Source organism: Oryx dammah, unplaced genomic scaffold, assembly GCF_014754425.2.
Source record: "Oryx dammah isolate SB20612 unplaced genomic scaffold, SCBI_Odam_1.1 HiC_scaffold_11056, whole genome shotgun sequence".
Lineage (NCBI taxonomy): Eukaryota > Metazoa > Chordata > Mammalia > Artiodactyla > Bovidae > Oryx > Oryx dammah.
The window spans coordinates 416,189-436,400 of NW_024080450.1; the positions used below are offsets into that span (position 1 = coordinate 416,189).

Consider the following 20,212-nt stretch of genomic DNA (forward strand, 5'->3'; position numbering starts at 1 on the left):
TAGCTTAAAAAAAAAAAACACAACACTTTTTGAATTGTGGAAAGGACTGGAACTGGAAAACTCTAAAATCATTCAGAGGTTCAGTTCAGTAGCTCAGTTGTGTCCAGCTCTTCGCAACCCCATGGACTGTAGCACACCAGGCTTCGCTGTCCATCACCAACTCCCAGAGCACTCATTCAGAGGTGAGTGCCCTTAACAATTGGGGCTGACAGTGCACTAAACTCTGAAACAGGAAAAAGAGTAAAAGATGGGACAGAAAAAACCTTTTGAATATTGGGCAGTGGTAGAAATTGCTAAGAACAGTGAACACATCAAATATGATTCCTCAAACACGGGAACAGATCTGTGTGCCAGTCAGAAGAGAGACAGCCCTCTGATTCAGTGCAGACACACAGCCCATCCTTTAGGATGGAAGCTGTGGAACACTGGAGAGATGACTGAGGTGGAAAACACTCAGAAGAAGAGCAAATAGATGGAACCATGACTGACAAACCACTCTGGCAGTCACCTTGGTCTCCCTTCAGAAGAGGCCATTCAGGACTCGGGCAGTGGAATGAGCAGCCAACCTGTCCCGGCTGCTTTATCTTCTTGTGGGTGCAGTTTTGTTTTATTTCTTCCATAGGACCCCTTTATCTTCCCCAGCCTTGATACAAGTACACTCCTAGCTGTGAGGATGGCAGTATATTTCTGTCTCCTCAGAGAGTATAGAGGCTACCACAGAACTGAGGTAGTGGGTTTTGACTCTCTACCAAAGACCCTGGTGGGTCTAGGTGGCCACTTTTGTCTGACCTTTACTTTTAGCCAGATACTCATTTTCAGGCGGTTGGTTTTTTCCCCAGTAAATGTCTGGCTTTGGTATTTGTTTGTTATTTTCTAGCTTTTAGGTCACTGCTACAGTCATAACTATGCCCTCCCTTCTCCCACATTATAAATATGTATTGTTTACAAAAATGCCTTTAATCAATCTAGCCTATATTTTCCTAATTATATTAGCCATAATATGCTGGTTATTACTATGAAGGAGATAAATATTCAGAATTAGGTCTTCAGCTTCTTGAAACCTTGGTTTTACCTTTTATATTTCTGAAAAGAATAACATAAATGAAACATTTTAAATTTATGTTTGAGAACCACAGGTTGAACCATGAGAGATTCCTCTATACTTGTTTTCCTTTAAATTTCTCTTCATTTAAACAGCCTTAATATTACTTCTTTCCTCAATGTCTGAGGATGATACAATTTTCTGAATGTATTTTCCAGCCAGATTTTAAATACCAGTTACTGGCTGCAATAGGAAGGAACAATTAACAAAGTGATATATCACTTGCTATTTAAATTCCAATTATAAAAGCTAATTCCTTTCTAACACGATACTCTGTTTTGGTTAAAGCTGAGGTGTCTCCCAAACAAAATGTATGAATTTACACAAATATGGTTGAACTTTTTAAGCATAGATATAAACAGTGCATTTTTTATGTTATTCAATCAAACCATAATCTTTCTTAAATCAACAAATGCTTATTCTTCACAATAGAAGCAGAACTATTCAGTTTGCCAGTTTTCTAGTTCTATCTTTCATTTATCTGCCTATGAAAGTGAATGGATTGAGGCTCTTAATTCATGCAAGAAATGTAACCACCTGTTCCTAGAAGACACACACGCATGCATGCTAAGTTGCTTCAGTTGTGTCTGACTCTTTGTGACCCCATGGATTGTAGCCCACCAGGCTCCTCTGTCTGTTGGATTCTCCAGGCAAGAATACTGGCATGGGTTGCCATGCCTTCCCTTAGGGAAATCTTCCTGACCCAGGGATTGAACCCACGTCTCTTAGTCTCCTGCGTTGACAGGCAGGTTCTTTATCACTAGCACCACCTGGGAAGCCCAGAAGACATGCTCCTGGCAGCAAACTGAGTATGCACTTGCTGTTTTGGGCCTCACCATTGTCTAGAAGCCCCGTTTGGAGTCTCTAGGTATCCACATGGGAATTGGATACTTCCTTCCCAGGTGGAAGACCCAGCAGAGACTGACCAAGCTGCTCTTCCCTATACGTGCAGACACGGGGGGCCGCCCCTTCTCAAGAGCAGCTCCTGCAAGCAAAGAATTCCAAACAAAAGGGCCCTTTGAACTGGAAACTCACAACCTTTATTACTAGAAAACTAGGTCTGGCAGCCCCACTTCTGTTTGTCAGAGAGGGTTCCTGGGGTGCCAGCCCCAAAATGAACTGTTTCCAGTGTCCTGGTCTGTGCTTCAGATTCTTCAGACTGCCTGTTCCCCTCATCTCAGTGATCCTCCCTACAGTCTGGCCTGTGTTGGAGCCTTCTTCCCTCCAAAGGTCCTAGAACTTCAGTGGCTGGACAGCTTCAGAGGGCAGCTCAAACCTGTGTCCATTGAGGACTTTTCCTGGCTATGAGGATGCTTCTGAGTAGTTAAAGGAAAATTCTTTCAAGGAACCCTTTCAAAAAGCCTCTAGTTTGCCTCAGATTAGGGTTGTAAACACATTTCTCTAGGGGTTAGAGAAGTGAACATCTGGAAGTTCATGGTTCACGTATTGCTGAAGCCTGGCTTGGAGAATTTTGAGCATTACTTTACTAGCGTGTGAGATGAGTGCAATTGTGCAGTAGTTTGAGCATTCTTTGGCACTGCCTTTCTTCGGGATTGGAATGAAAACTGACCTTTTCCAGTCTGTGGTGTTGGAGAAGACTCTTGAGAGTCCCTTGGACTACAAGGAGATCCAACCAGTCCATTCTGAAGGAGATCAACCCTGGGATTTCTTTGGAAGGAATGATGCTAAAGCTGAAACTCCAGTACTTTGGCCACATCATGCAAAGAGTTGACTCATTGGAAAAGACTCTGATGCTGGGAGGGATTGTGGGCAGGAGGAGAAGGGGACGACCGAGGATGAGATGGCTGGATGGCATCACTGACTCGATGAACATGAGTCTGAGTGAACTCCAGGATTTGGTGATGGACAGAGAGGCCTGGCGTGCTGAGATTCATGGGGTTGCAAAGAGTTGGACACGACTGAGCGACTGAACTGAACTGAACTAGAGAAGTGAGGGAAGTGGAAGACTGGGTGATGATACGTGGAAATGTGGTAGATTGCAGGGTTCCCCTACCATAGAAGAGGCAGTGATCCTGAGCTGAGCAAACCTTCATGGTCTACCTTCCAGACCCTCTACGAGCAGCCAGCATCCAGATATCATATGCAGTTTCCCAGTTTAAAGACACAAAAACACCATGCTGGCCAAATAGAACCTGTTGGTAGATGGACTTAACTCTCTGGTTCTTTAGTCAGTAACCTCTGACTGTGTTTCACATCAGCACTGTCATTCTCTTTGTGCTCTTCTGCTTGTCTTGAGGCACTGGTTTACCTTCTCACCAGAGGCAACATGTTGAGCATGATAAGCAGAAAGATCAACTTGTACTGTCAGAAACAACAAGGAATGTTGTTGGCATCCTTGGAAGTTCTCACTTAGGGTGAGCTTCCTGATTGATGATCTGCAAACACAAGCTCCACTTTCCTTGTAAATAGTTTGGTTTCAAAACGGCTGCAGCAGTTCCTGGCCTCAGGCTTTTATGTAACAACATCCAGAATGAACAGAAAGTCTCTTCCATAAACTCTTTCAGAACAGCAAGTGAGAACCATCTCAGAAACATCAGTCAATTGCTCCTCAGGTCTCATTGGCCAAAACTAGGTCATGTGTCTTTTCCTGAACCAATCAGATAAGGGAGATGTGAAAACCCTTTCAGTAACTCAGCTTGAGTCCAGAAGGTAATAGTGGCTTATGGTTTCCTGAGGCTCATGTTCTTTGTGTCCACTTGTGTTTGCATATAACGTTTATACACATGCATGTGCATGCCTGAACTGAATAAAATCTGGGTTCTTTTAGGAAAGACAAAGGGGTGTATCAATGCTGGGCAATTAACCTGTTGACGTCTATGCTAATATGGTTTGTATTTTATAAAACTGCCTCTCTGTAGATCTGGTATAATGGTCGATAACCCAGAGCTTCTTCCTACCAGGGTCCAAATTCTAGTAACTGGGGCACTTGATACTTTTCCCTAATCCTCATACCATTGTTTTCTTCTGTCTCTACATAGAGAAAAGGAGGAATATTGCAAATTGGGTTCCTACAACTGCTTAGGCATGTTGGACCTGGGTTTGACACACAAACAACTTTTCTGAGTCCATTTAAAAAATCTGTGACATGGGGAGAACATGAGTTACCTGTTAGTCTACCTGTTATTAGGAGATTAAATGTATGTACCACAGTTCTTGGGGTACAGTAAGTGTTCAGTATATAGTAATTATCATTGTTATGTTCATACCTTCATTCCTGAAGTTACCTATTCAAACCCTGAATATTGGTTTATAGCAACACATTAAGTATTTTGGGGGTTAGTACTCTTTTCCTCATTTAACCAATATCTAAAAGGTAGCAAAATGTCTTGAATATACATATGTATAACTGAATCACTTTGATTTACATGTGAAACTAACATAATATTGTAAATCAACTATATTTCAAAAACATTTTAAAAATTTATATTAAAAGGAATTCTTCAGCAAAACAAAAACCATGACCTGAAGTTTTAGGAATTAGGGGTTGAAATTTGCCATACTTTTTCACTGAAGACAAGCCATGGCTGATTTAGTCAGTGGATTTTTCATGTTCTTTTTCTTTAAGCACAAATATATTGTTGTTTTAACCTTGTCATTGAACCAGGGAGTTGAAGTAAATGCATCATCAGCAACTGAAGACAAGGAGTTAAGCAAAAAAAAAAAAAAAGAGTTATTTGTCTCTTTGTTCAGTTTTTCTTCCATAGAGGCCAATTCTCAGAAGTGAATACAATTTCTCTTAACTTCCTTCTATATTATTATTAGTAGTAATGATATCTTACATTGGTATAGTGCTTTACAGTTTGCAAAAATGCTTTCATGTTTTACAAACCACAGATTTTTAAGGGCTGTGAGATTATAGATTGTGTTTTGCCCATTATTTTTCTCTAATTCCTATCCCAATGCCTGTTGTATGACAGATGTTTAACAAATAGGTGAATAAGCCTCAAATTACCTGGTGGGGTAGATTTGGGAGTTATCATTGTTATTACCCTTTCATGCAAGAAGAAACTAAGTCTCAGAGATTTCATGACTTAAGGCTTTCTAGTACAAACTTTGGGGCGAGGAGGAGAGAGGGATTTTCTGAAAAATAGTCTAGTTTTTGAATGTGAAAATTAGGTTCTTTTCTAATCTGTGAAAAGAGAACCCTGAGATATTGTGGGATTACTGGAAGAAGTTCAGGGATCACATGCAAAATAAAGATTATCAAAAAAATGGAAAGAGGAGGTGGAGAGAGGGCCCAGCCCCCTTCACTGTTTGAGGCTCCTGGTATAAAGAGACCCCACACCAAACCCTCAAACATGGCAGCCTGATTTAGGTCAGTGTGTTAAACTCTGGTGAGAAACTAGTACTGGATCTTGTTCCTCCAATCTGATTTTGACCAATACTTGTAGAAAACACAGTACAATAAATTACTGTAATGTCTGCACTTATGGCCCAGTAACAAAGATTCTACATTCTAGCAAGTCCATAGACCACACCTTGACTGGATTGGTTTAGATTTTTAACACACTAAAAATGTGGTAAAGAAAGAATCCACTTGCCAATGCAGGAGACACAAGAGATGTACTTGCAATCCCTGGGTTGGGAAGATCCCCTGGAGGAAAGCACGGTAACCCACTCCAGTATTCTTGCCTGGAGAATCCCATGGACAGAGAAGCCTGGCGGGCTACAGTCCATGAGGTCACAAAGAGTCAGACATGACTGAGCAACTGAGCATAGTGCACACAAAAATGTTAAACAACAATATTTACAATATTTTAGGATAGTCTTTGTAAGTGTCAATTCACAGTGCACTGTTGGTTGTGTGGACCAGTTTTGGGATGCGAGTTTGTGTACGATAAACAGATTATTCTTTCAACCCCGAGACTATATAACTTCATTTAGAGAGGGCATCAAAATCTATTTCAAGTGCTTTCTTGAGGTGTGGACCATAACATCCTACTGACCTTTGTAGAAGACCCTGCTCACGCATTTGTGCCCTATTGTTCTCCACATGTGTGAAATGCTGTTGTGATTAATAAATCACAACTTGTGTAACAGCTCTTAGGAAGCTAGTTGATTTTTCTTTACTCTTCAGTTGGTACCAAAAATATAACTGCTTTCTTGTGGGAGAATCAACGAAATTTTGACATTAAAAAGAAGCCTTTATATTAATACTTGAAATCCTTGGTAACCACTTCTCTGTGTAGACCTTGAAAGATTAGGGTGAAAGTCAACTAATTCTACTATGTTTGAAGAATCTCTAAAAATAGAACTAGGTGTCTTGCCCGAGACTCACTGTTAGTTTCCAGAACCTAGGTTTTCCATGAGAGAAAGCAGTGCCTCGTTTTTTGTTTCAGTAACACTCAGTGTGCTAGACATTGGGTTAGGTAGACACTAAGAGTGTGAATAATGGCCTCCACTATCAGAAACCTCAGGAGGAAACCAATGGAAGGTCTGAGTCATTCATCAGAGTTCTAGGGGCGAGAGGTGTGGGGTAGAACCAGCGATCACCCCTAAGCTCATTTGCTGAAGTGAGGTGTGTGGGACTGGCCACTGGACTTCTACACCCTTGCATTACTGATCCCCAAACAAACTTTTCCAACTCTTGATACTGGGTCCAGGTGGTCTTTTTGTTTAGGCAAGTGCTGGGCTTCATGCACAAAAATGAGATTGATAGGAATTTCCATGACTTCAGAGCATTGTCATGCTCTCCAGGCAGGAGTGGAACAGAACAGAACATGAAGATGTAAACTGGCTTCCTTGGCACGAGGAAGCAACACAGAGCATCTAGAGATGATGAGATTGGCTGACAGCCTGCAGATTCTGTTTCTGTTTCAGATTCTGGGCAGTTTCTGTTCTCTAGGCTGGAAAAATCTTTGATCTTTCTGACTTAGGAACAGACAATTCACAGGGGAAAATGGGCATTTTTTTCTTTTTGAGAAAAAAAATGTACCTTCTGGATACAGATACAATTTTTACACTCTTCCCAGGGATGGGGGAGCCTGGTGGGCTGCTGTCTATGGGGTCGCACAGAGTCGGACACGACTGATGTGACTTAGTGGCAGCGGCAGCAGCAGCATATTGGGAAAAGTTCTCTAGACCAGTGCTGCTCAAACTTGAATGAGTGTATGAATAACTGAGAGATCTTACTGAAGTGTAGGTTAGGTTCACTTGGTCTAGGACAGTGCCTAGAATTCTGTTTCCAACAAGCTCCCTCCTAAGTCAGGCTGAGTTTGCTACAATATTGCTGGACTGAGAGTGGTGCTCTGAGGAGCACAGACCTGGAATCCACGTGGAAGCCTAGACTCATGGGAACTGGCCTCATCTGCTTTGGTGGGAGGCATTGATCCCTGTTTCTCCAGGGTGTATTATCCAGTCAGTACATTGTCTGCAGTGGTGTTTCCTTCTCTCAAGGTTCTTAAGTAGTCAGAGATATTGCTTTAGAGTATATATTGGTTGCTGTGCTTAATCATTAAAAAAGTCTTTGTTGTGCTTTGGAGTACTACTTCTTCTTCAGGGCACAATGCTAGCAGTAGCTGTCTTGCACAGTCAAGGCCTGTTCAATCCCCCATCATTACAAGGCATTGCCTTAACCCACAGGTCTTGTGTGTCTCACATATGTTGAGGGTAGTCCACCATAGTAAATTCTGCTGTGGAGAGCTTGGCAATCTAATCATAGAATGATGAACTTGTGTTATGTTCAGTGACTTGATCCTGCAGCTGCATAAGATGGACAGGTTGCAGAATAGATCTTTGAAAGGTACTATATCCATTGATTATATTCTGGACATCAAATGTAGCTGTCATCAGATATAGCTTGTCATTTGAGCCTCCTGGTTTAAAAACTATTACAGAAATCTATCCATTTTGACGTTTTGTCCCTTTTGAGCTACATCAAATGGGTTCTGTTAGAAAGAAAGAAAAGATTAAAAGCTCATCCGAATTTATGCTCAAAAGCGATTTCAGGAAAATTGAGGCTTCACATCACAGTATATGCTTATAAGCACTAATCCTTTGCTCAGTGCACTGCATCCCAGGCCAGTGAATGACTTCTTCATCAGGTGGCAGTGGTTTCTAATGAAAAAATAATCATGTAGCATAGACCAAACCAATCTTCCAAAATTGTTTTTTTTTTTTAATTTATTTATTTTTTATTTTACTTTACAATTCTGTATTGGTTTTGCCATACATTGACATGAATCCACCACGGGTGTACATGCGTTCCCAAACATGAACCCCCCTCCCACCACCCTCCCCACAACATCTCTCTGGGTCATCCCCGTGTACCAGCCCCAAGCATGCCATATCCTGCATCGTACATAGACTGGCAATTCGATTCTTACATGATATTATACATGTTTCAATACCATTCTCCCAAGTCATCTCACCCTCTCCCTCTCCCACTGAGTCCAAAAGTCCGTTATACACATCTGTGTCTTTTTTGCTGTCCTGCATACAGGGTCATCATTGCCATCTTCCTAAATTCCATATATATATGTTAGTATACTGTATTGGTGTTTTTCTTTCTGGCTTACTTCACTCTGTATAATTGGCTCCAGTTTCATCCATCTCATCAGAACTGATTCAAATGTATTCTTTTTAATGGCTGAGTAATACTCCATTGTGTATATGTACCACAGCTTTCTTATCCATTCATCTGCTGATGGACATCTAGGTTGTTTCCATGTCCTGGCTATTATAAACAATGCTGCGATGAACATTGGGGTACATGTGTCTCTTTCAATTCTGGTTTCCTCAGTGTGTATGCCCAGCAGTGACGGCTTCACAGCTGAATTCTACCAAAAATTTCGAGGAGTTAACACTTATCTTACTCAAACTCTTCCAGAAAATTGCAGAAGAAGGGAAACTTCCAAACTCATTCTATGAGGCCACCATCACCCTAGTACCAAAACCTGACAAAGATACTACAAAAAAAGAAAACTACAGGCCAATATCACTGATGAACATAGATGCAAAAATCCTCAACAAAATTCTAGCAATCAGAATCCAACAACACATTAAAAAGATTGTACACCATGACCAAGTGGGCTTTATCCCAGGGATGCAAGGATTCTTCAATATCCACAAATCAATCAATGTAATTCACCACATTAACAAATTGAAAAATAAAAGCCATATGATTATCTCAATAGATGCAGAGAAGGCCTTTGACAAAATTCAACATCCATTTATGATAAAAACTCTCCAGAAAGCAGGAATAGAAGGAACATACCTCAACATAATAAAAGCTATATATGACAAACCCACTGCAAACATTATCCTCAATGGTGAAAAATTGAAAGCATTTCCCCTAAAGTCAGGAACAAGACAAGGGTGCCCACTTTCACCACTACTATTCAACATAGTTCTGGAAGTTTTAGCCACAGCAATCAGAGCAGAAAAAGAAATAAAAGGAATCCAAATTGGAAAAGAAGAAGTAAAACTCTCACTGTTTGCAGATGACATGATCCTCTACATAGAAAACCCTAAAGACTCTACCAGAAAATTACTAGAGCTAATTAATGAATATAGTAAAGTTGCAGGATATAAAATCAACACACAGAAATCCCTTGCATTCCTATACACTAATAATGAGAAAGTAGAAAAAGAAATTAAGGAAACAATTCCATTCACCATTGCAACAAAAAGAATAAAATACTTAGGAATATATCTACCTAAAGAAACTAAAGACCTATATACAGAAAGCTATAAAACACTGATGAAAGAAATCAAAGAGGACACTAATAGATGGAGAAATATACCATGCTCATGGATCGGAAGAATCAATATAGTGAAAATGAGTATACTACCCAAAGCAATTTACAAATTCAATGCAATCCCTATCAAGCTTCCAGCGATATTTTTCACAGAACTAGAACAAATAATTTCAAGATTTGTATGGAAATACAAAAAAACACAAATAGCCAAAGCAATCTTGAGAAAGAAGAATAGAACTGGAGGAATCAACTTGCCTGACTTCAGGCTCTACTACAAAGCCACAGTCATCAAGACAGTATGGTATTGGCACAAAGACAGACATATAGATCAATGGAACAAAATAGAAAGCCCAGAGATAAATCCACACACATATGGACACGTTATCTTTGACAAAGGAGGCAAGAATATACAATGGAGTAAAGACAATCTCTTTAACAAGTGGTGCTGGGAAAACTGGTCAACCACTTGTAAAAGAATGAAACTAGATCACTTTCTAACACCGCACACAAAGATAAACTCAAAATGGATTAAAGATCTAAATGTAAGACCAGAAACTATAAAACTCCTAGAGGAGAACATAGGCAAAACACTCTCCGACATAAACCACAGCAGGATCCTCTATGATCCACCTCCCAGAATTCTGGAAATAAAAGCAAAAATAAACAAATGGGACCTAATTAAAATTAAAAGCTTCTGCACAACAAAGGAAAATATAAGCAAAGTGAAAAGACAGCCTTCCGAATGGGAGAAAATAATAGCAAATGAAGCAACTGACAAACAACTAATCTCAAAAATATACAAGCAACTCCTGCTGATCAATTCCAGAAAAATAAACGACCCAATCAAAAAATGGGCCAAAGAACTAAATAGACATTTCTCCAAAGAAGACATACGGATGGCTAACAAACACATGAAAAGATGCTCAACATCACTCATTATTAGAGAAATGCAAATCAAAACCACAATGAGGTACCACTTCACACCAGTCAGAATGTCTGCGATCCAAAAATCTGCAAGCAATAAATGCTGGAGAGGGTGTGAAGAGAAGGGAACCTTCCTACACTGTTGGTGGGAATGTAAACTAGTACAGCCACTATGGAGAACAGTGTGGAGATTCCTTAAAAAATTGCAAATAGAACTACCTTATGACCCGAAATTGTTTTAAAGTGGATTGGAAGAGTGGCTCACTTAAGGTCTCTGATTTCTTCATTTACTTTTGTAGGTCACATTCCATCCATACAACACTCCATGGGTTTGTCAGCGACTTTGATTGAAGCAGAAAGTTATCAAATATCCTGATGAGGGCTTGGAAGAGTCCTCGCTATTAAGGAGTTTTGTTGTAATATTTATCTTAATCAGATTTGGCTGATATGTCTCTTACTCATAGAACTTTAGAGGGAAAAATCATCTAGCCAATTTAGAATCTAGTCCAATCAACTCATTTTACTGATGTGGAGACAGCTGGGAAGTTTGCTCAAGGTCACCCGGACCTGTCTCTGAATCCCAGTCCTGGTCTTCCCCCAAACCCTGATCTACCACATGCTTTTGTATGTTGATTTATGGATGTGACGTCTGTGAGGCCTGAGGCAGCAGGTTTTCCACCTTCCCTGATGGGAATTGGGGTGGTTCCACTGATACATTTATTGCATTTCCTTACCATCTAGACCCTGTGTTCTAGCAGAGTCCCAGTAGGTTCACCAATGCTCTAGAAAGGCAAAATGACACAGAGCCCAGATTCTGCAGCCTGGTGGTCTAGGTCAAATCCTGCTTTGCTCCGTACATATTTTGTGACTTTAGGCAAGCCACTTAACCTCTCTTTAAATATAAAATGGGGACTTTCCTTGTAGGGCTATTGTGAAGAGTGAATGAATGAATACTACAGAGCAATTGGAGCAAGCAGCCAGATGTGTAGTATGTGGAATTGTGTGTGGTTTTGCAAACTATGGATCTCTGCTAGGCATTGAGCTATGAAATCAGTGTTCTAAATCATTAATAGCATTCTAGAAAGTAAATGGCAATGCTAGAGTTAAATAGTCAAATGTGCTGCATCTATGCAGGGCATTGCTTGGTGTTCTTTTGGTTCCTTTTTTGGTGTCCCTTTGGTTTCATGTGTGTGTGTGTGTGTGTGTGTATGTGTATAAAATAACTCACAGTGTGAAAATGAATTTCTCACTGTGGATTGCACTCAAGAGTTTGGAAGCCCGGCTCCAGGGACTGGAATGAGTGAATTGATTTCTGTACATGCAGCCCTATCAGGGTGAACGAGGCACATGTTAGACATGAATGTACAAGGCAAGCTCTGACTGAAACATAAACGTGCTTCTTTTGCAGAGGGAGACCAAAGGGCAGTTTCTTATTGACCACATCTGCAACTACTACAGTTTGCTGGAGAAGGACTACTTTGGCATTCGTTATGTGGACCCAGAGAAGCAGCGGGTAAGAGTTGACCATCATCTAGATCCGTTTTGGGGAGGCACTCAGCCTTTGAGGGTGCTGAATAGGTTCTTCTTAGAGCAATTGTGATGCATTTGATCTCATAATTATTGATCACATGGTTATTGACCAGCCCGGGGCATGTGTATATATGTCTGTGTGTGTATAAGAGTATATAAGAGTTTGGCACTGTTCTCACTGGACATATTGAGGCAGGGGGAAGGGAAATTTAACCTTAGGCCTTTCCAGAAAGCTGCTCCCACCTGACTGAAGAGAGAATGTTCTTGTGCCCTTTGGACCTAGAGTTTGCTGAAGCTTCTCAGACAGTCGTTACATAAAAATCTTATTATAGAGAAAAAGCCACCTTTCACTATAAAAAGCCATTGTTAGAGCATGGAACAAGGAGGTGATTGCCTGATGGGCAGGAGGTTTTCTTTTAGGTGATGAAAATGGTTGACACTTGATAGAAGTGATAGATATACACCATTGTGAGTGTTTTAAATACCACTTAAAATGTATACTTTAAAATGTTATGTTAATGAGTATTGCCTCAATTAAAAAAAAAAAACTTTGGCAGATTATGGGTAAAGTTACTTTGAAAAGTGTTAGTTGTTCAGTTGTGTCTGACTCTTTGTGACCCCATGGACTGTAGCCTACCAGGCTCCTCTGTGCATGGGATTCTCCAGGCAGGAATACTGGAGTGGGTTGCCACTTCCTCCTTCAGGGGATCTTCCTGAGGCAGGGATCGAACCTGGGTCTCCTGCATTACAAGCAGATTCTTTACCATCTGAGCCACCAGAGAAGCCCAAAAGTTACTTTGAAAGCTTTCTCCTTAGGAACCACCAAATTTGACAGCCCCCGTTGTATTTCTTGGAGTAGGAAATGGCAACCCACTCCAGTATTTTTGCCTGGAGAATCCCATGGACAGAGGAGCCTGTCAGGCTACAGTCCATGGGGTCACAAAGAGACACAACTGAGTGACTGAGCATATTGTATTCCTATTCCTGGACACATGTATCCTTCATGGCCTCTGCTGGTGCATGAGTAGTCTTGCTTTTTGAGCGGGGGTCCCAGTCTAAGAGTGTTCAGGTGTGACATCTGCCAAGCTCACAGTGATATGTGTCCCTCACATTGAAAAGACCAGGAATCTCCATCCCAGCTCCTACCACCTAGGGGTTCTCATTCCTGCATGAGTCCCAGCTATGCATCAAAAGGCACTGTATCTGTTATCTGCTCCCATCTCTGTTCTTACCCTGCCCTACTGATAAGCATGGCAGTGTGTGAAGGGATCAGGTGGTTGTGACTACCCTTTTTAATTTGCTCTCCTCCTTACTGGTGGCCCTGGTCATCTTCCTATTTCTTTTTCCTCTCCTGGTTCTTGGTTTTGTGTTTACTGACCTTATACAGTGAGGGAGAGGCTCACAAAGTATATTTTTGTAAAGGAGGAGGATATTGAAGGGATAGATTAGTTTTCTGAAACATGGAGAATCTTATTTGCATTTCAGTAGGACCTAACCTTCTATAAAGGGATCTAAGGCAGTGGCTTGGAAGAAGGAGATTTTGGTTTCCTGTAGCACTTGCAGGAACCCTTGAATGAACCAAGTATTTACCTGAGTAAGAGGAAGGTGGCAGGACACTGTGAGGATGTGGGACTGCTATGAGATCACAGAGGGGATTTGTATGGTGTTTACTGTTGAGTAACAGTGACTCCCAGACTAGCCCTGCAACTAAGTCAGTTTAGGTGTTTGCTAAAATCGGTTAGTATGGACCTTATTCTAGACCCCCTGAATCAGAATTCCTGAGGCTAGGGCCAGGAAAAGGTATTTTAATTCATCTTGATTCTAATTTTGATGCGGCCATCCTAGCTTTGACTTCTGACCAGTGTTGGAGACTATGGCATAAAGACATTCATAGACATAATTTCTTATGGCCTGTGAAGATATTACTTACTCTTGTATGGAGAGAGTTCGAACCTACGTCTCTTGCGTCTCCTGCATTGGCAGGTGGATTCTTTACCACTAGCGCCACCTGGGAGGCCCCATGGAGAGAGAAACCGGCTCAAAAACATTGTTACTTACCAGCCCTAAGGGTAACAAGTGATGAAGTAAGTACTTGAATTTAGAATTATGGTTCAGAGTTCCCTTGGCCACACAGACTCTATGAACAACATCATTCATCTAACCACTGCTTAAAATGATTTTTATACAAAATTAACAGCCTACCTGCAGAAGTAATTCTAGCTACCATTCAGTTCAGGTCAGTTCAGTCGCTCAGTCGTGTCCGACTCTTTGCGACCCCATGAACCGCAGCACGCCAGGCCTCCCTGTCCATCACCAACTCCCGGAGTTCACTCAGACTCACGTCCTAGTTGAGCACTTATCATATGTAAGGAAATTTACTCATATGGTCTTTAGTCTTCGCCCCAGAAGGGGGAAACTGAGGCCCAGAGATACAGTTACAGCTAGTAATTGTAGAAGGAAGAATGGGATTTAAAACCACACTATTTCCATTTTATCTCTCAAGTGAAAATTTGAAACACAGCCTAGATTAGGAACCTGTGAATCCTTTTTATAAAGGGCTATACAGAAAATATTTCCAGCTTTCTGACTGATAAAACTTCTGTTGCAGTTCCTAAGTAATTAAATTCTAATGGAAAGTGGCTGTAGACAGTACCTCAATTAGTGGATGTGTGTGTGTTCCAGTAAAACTTTTTCTCCAATGAAAGTATTTCACAAAAAAGACAATTGGCCATAGTTTGCTGACCCTTGGCCTAGATAATAACTGGATACCACTTAAATGCATAAGCCTTTTTTGTCCCTCTTAACCCTCTCAGTGGGGAGATTCTGGATAAAATATTAATAAGCAGAGCCTTTTGAATTGGACTCAGATACAAATATGAATTCATGTTCGTAAATATACAGAGATAAATACAGAAATAAATATGTATGTGTATTAAGGTGGATAGCTAGTATGTATACGTATATTTCCAAGCTTCATCCATGGAGCTGGCTTAGAGGCAATGATACCACAGTAGTAATGAGCACACCTAGCTCTCAGACCTTGGTTTCAAATACCATATTAATAAAAGGAAGAAGAGCTTCTTGCAGAAATGGCTGACTCTAGAGCCAGTATAGGGAAATAACAAGGTGAGCCTGGAGCATCATGTGGCACCAGGAAATTAAAAAAAAAACAAAACTCAAAAAACCCAAATGTAGAGCACTAGGAAAGGCACTGAGCCAGCATGAAAGAACTGCCAATGACCAGAACTGAAGCAACAGAAGTGACCAAAACAGTAATAGTATTGAGTTATAATCCATAGAATAAATATTCATACTGATATAAATAACTGAATAGATAAATAAAAGAAGTGGTAGCTCTTCCTTACAGAGCAGTTCTAATTAATAAATATAGAGAGAATGAGAGAAATAAAAAGCCATTATTAGAGTGCCAAAATAATAATTGCTGTGGGCAAGATCCATTGACGAATGCTAAAATTAGTGGACAAAAGTTTGAGAAGAATCAAGATATTTGTGCAGTCTCAAGGTATCCTCTCCCCCAACCCACTCTCAGCCTGGTATTTTTTAATTACAAGAGGAAAAAGAAAAGCTTTATAGTGGAGAAACTTGGCAGACATCACTTTAACCAAGCGATCAGGATTAACATCAGCAATAAAAAGCCTTACCAACATCATGGACTCCCTGGATATCAAGCACTGAGAAGGGCACTCTTTCTCTGTGGTATTCTTTGCAATAATGCATAATTTCATTCAAATCTTGAGGGAACATCAGAAAAACTAAAGGGAGAGACATTCTCCAAAACAATTCACCCATACCCTTCAAGAATGTTCAGGTCGTGAAGGACAAGGAAAGATGGGGAAACTCTCACAGATTAGAGAGCTACATCACCTAAGACAATGTGGAATCCTGGACTGGATACTGGAACAGAGAAAAGTGTAGGAGTGGAAAAACTGGTGAACTCCAGGTTAAGTCTGTAGCTTAGTTAATAGTATTGGGTTAATATTAGTTTCTTAATTTTGACAATTGCTCTATGGCTATATAAGATGCTAACACTAGGGAAAGATGAGGCACCTTTTCTGTATATCTACAATTATTTTTTTAACTTGAAGTTTCTGGGTTATGTGCTTACTGTTCTTTATATTTTGATGTGGCTTAGCTTAATTTTTAGTGTCCAGATTCAGGTAGTAGATTAGTGGAAAAAATAAGGGCCACTCCAATACAAAACCATCTTCTCTGATGTATTCACTAAACTGCTTAGAGGGTTACCTGAATAGTTCTGATTTTCCTGTAATTTAGCTGTTACTGCCTTTTGATTTTGAGGATGCAATGTGAGTGTATCTTCCACATGGATTGCAGAGTAGTTACTATACAAAATTGTATGAACTTTGTACTCAGAAAGAGGCTTGGACTTTTTACTTAGAAAGATGCTTGGACTTTGTAATCACATGGATGCAAATTAAATCCCATCTCCGTTGGTTAATAAGTGTGATCTTGACCAAGTTATGAGCTTCTCTGAGTCTTTGTTCTGATTGTTAATATAGATAACAACACCTACATATGAAATTGATATGGGAATTAGATATGATATGTAAATGCTGAATAAATGATATATATGGAGTATGACATAGCATGTGTTATTTTTATTATTGATTGTTATTATTACTATTACTCTGCATTAGCTGGGCTTCCCAGAGGAAGCTAGTGTTAAAGAAATCACCTAGCAATGCAGGAGACATAAGAGACATGAGTTCAAGCCCTGGGTTGGGAAGATCCCCTGGAGGATGGCATGGCAACCCACTCCAGTATTCTTGCCTGGAGAATCCCATGGACGGAGAAGCCTGGTGGGCTACAGTCCATAGGGTCACAAAGAGTCAGACATGACTGAAGTGACTTAGCATCCTTGTACACATGCATTAGCTAGGTCTAGGTGAGGCAATTACATGAGGAAATACAGCCATGATTGGCAAGTCTAAAACCTAGAAATGTTAATGATAACTTCTTTCAAAGGCAGGATGGCCATTATTATGCTCTTTGGGGAGAGAAGAGGGAGGAAGAGAACCTTGGATAATTAGAAAAATGGCTCAAAGACACAGCCATATGCTGATATGAGAGTCTTAAGCAGAGATTAGTTGACAAACCTTAGTTTGTTTTTTGTTTATTTGTTTTTAACCAGCTCATGTGCTTTTTCTCCATGGAAAATATTGAATTATTTAGATAGAAAGCTAATCAAGAAAAAATCAAGTTAGTTAGAAAAGCTGATGTGGAACTTATTCTGTTGTGGGAGTTGGTGGTTTGCCTACAACTCTTCACAATTTGATTTACAGTACACTATTGTGGAATATTAAATATTTAGCACTATTACATTTGGAATACCATATGTTTGACAAGATGTCTTGTGTCCCATATGCTGTGAGAGTGGTGAGGACTGAATCAGTAAATGATCACTACCTTTACTATTTAATAGCAAAGGCCCAGAATTTCCATTATTTTAAAATATTGATGTAAGAAGGGACAAACTGAATACTGGTTAATAAAATCCTCTCTAATGCCCACCACATTTATCTTCTAAAGAATTCATATAATCTTAGTTGCCTAAGATTAGGAAGAAAGTGAGTAGTAGTCTCCTCATTTACTGAAAGAGAAAGCTGAGACTACAAGTGTGGAAGTCTTGGGAGAAATAATTCCAGAAGAAAAAGACCTCATTTGGCTTATCCAAGTTTTTTTTTTTTTTTCTTAAATGCAATCTTTCTACTACTTCTGCTCAGGTGCTGAGGTAACTTCTCTCTGGAAAGATGAAGTTTTGAAATAATTAGTTGGGTTTCATATTTCTAGTTCTGTGGCTTTGATTTGTTATGTTCATCCTCTGGATTTTCCTGGTTACTCTTCCATACTTCCCCTTTGGCCAAACCCAGCTAGGGAAGTCACCCCCACTGCTTTAGAGCTAAGGACATACCCCAACCCTAGCCAGTCAGAGGAGGAATTACACCAGGATTTTGATGTAGGTAGTTGGTTTATAGACTTCAGGGAGACTGAACCCAGTGCTTTTGATTTTTAACTTCCCTGTCTCTAAGCGTCTGTTTAACCCACTTACATGAGGGCCATTGCCTTTTCTAACTTAAGGGATATTCTGAAACATACCCAAGGACAGCAGATTTACTTTGTGAAACCACACCTCTGGGGCAGTCTCCGCAAGCACCCTTGTTTTAGGGCGTTCTGTGTCATGTGGCCACTGGATGTCCTTTCTGACAGGATGACCCAGGAAATCATGGATGCGGGGACATGCTGAACTTCCTCCAAATATAATTACAGCCTTGAGGTTTTTGTGTTGGCAGCCAGAAAGAACTAGTGAGCCTATCAGTGAGTTTTGTTAACAATGGGAAAAGATCTTGCCTATGTTAGAGCAATTTGCTTTTGTTGGCGGTACCTTTGGGGGAGGACATGGAATGGAAAAAGAAACAAGACCAGTGATTTGAAATTTCACTCTGGGGATGGTGCCAGGAAGCCAGATAGCATTATGTCCCACCAGCTGCTCCTTCCATTGAAAGGCTGCTTTCTGCTCCTGGGGAAATTGCTTCACAGATGCTTGAAACTAGGAATGAGAGGGGTACCTGAGATCTAGGACATTCCTAAACTGAAGAGGAGGGCTGTACTTCTGCCTCAAGTCATTGGTCATGAATTTGTCTGTTTAATGAGTCCTCTTTTTAAAAAAAAAAAAAAAAACATTTTTTAAAATTAGAAGATAATTACTTTACAGTATTGTGATGGTTTTTGCCTTACATCAACATGAATAAATATTAGGAATACATGTGTCCCCTCCCTCTGGAACCCCCCTGCCATCTCCCTTCCAATCCCACCCCTCTAGGTTGTCACAGAGCAAATGATTCCTCATTTAAGTATCAAGGGTATCAAAAATCAAGATTACTTGGATGTCTGTTTTAGGAGAGGTATGGACAAGTAGGAATCAGCAAACTAAAATGGATTGGAATGGGTGAATTTAACGCAGATGACCATTGTATCTACTACTGTGGGTAGGAATCCCTTAGAAGAAATGGAGTAGCCATCATGGTCACCAAAAGAGTCCAAAATGCAGTTCTTGGATGCAATCTCAAAAACGACAGAATGATCTCTGTTCGTTTCCAAGGCAAACCATTCAATATCACAGTAATCCAAGTCTATGCCCCAACCAGTAACGCTGAAGAAGCTGAAGTTGAACAGTTCTATGAAGACCTACAAGACCTTCTAGAACTAACACCCCCAAAAGATGTCCTTTTCATTATAGGGGGCTGGAATGCAAAAGTAGGAAGTCAATAAACACCTGGAGTAACAGGCAAATTTGGCCTTGGAATACAGAATGAAGCAGGGCAAAGACTAATAGAGTTTTGCCAAGAGAACGCACTGGTCATAGCAAACACCCTCTTCCAACAACACAAGAGAAGACTCTACACATGGACATCACCAGATGGTCAACACAAAAATCAGATTGATTATATTCTTTGCAGCCAAAGATGGAGGCGCTCCATATAGTCAGCAAAAACAAGACCGGGAGCTGACTGTGGCGCAGATCATGAACTCCTTATTGCCAAATTCAGACTTAAATTGAAGAAAGTAGGGAAAACCACTAGACCATTCAGGTATGACCTAAATCAAATCCCTTATGATTATACAGTGGAAGTGAGAAATAGATTTAAGGGACTAGATCTGATAGACAGAGTGCCTGATGAACTATGGATGGAGGTTCGTGACATTGTACAAGAGACAGGGATCAAGACTATCCCCATGGAAAAGAAATGCAAAAAAGCAAAATGGCTGTCTGGGGAGGCCTTACAAATAGCTGTGAAAAGAAGAGAGGTGAAAAGCAAAGGAGAAAAGGAAAGATATAAGGATCTGAATGCAGAGTTCCAAAGAATAGCCAGGAGAGATAAGAAAGCCTTCCTCAGTG

General features: G+C 40.4%; 1 protein-coding gene across 2 annotated transcripts in view; it reads left to right on the forward strand.

Annotated features, from left to right (window-relative positions):
• The window catches only part of LOC120860300 (FERM domain-containing protein 3), a 345,585-nt gene that overhangs the window by 149,092 nt on the left and 176,281 nt on the right, over nucleotides 1-20,212 (forward strand). For both annotated transcript variants that reach the window (XM_040236079.1, XM_040236080.1), the window contains exon 2: nucleotides 12,155-12,259. In XM_040236079.1, coding sequence (XP_040092013.1) covers nucleotides 12,155-12,259 — 105 coding nt within the window. The remainder of the gene's footprint in view (nucleotides 1-12,154; nucleotides 12,260-20,212) is intronic.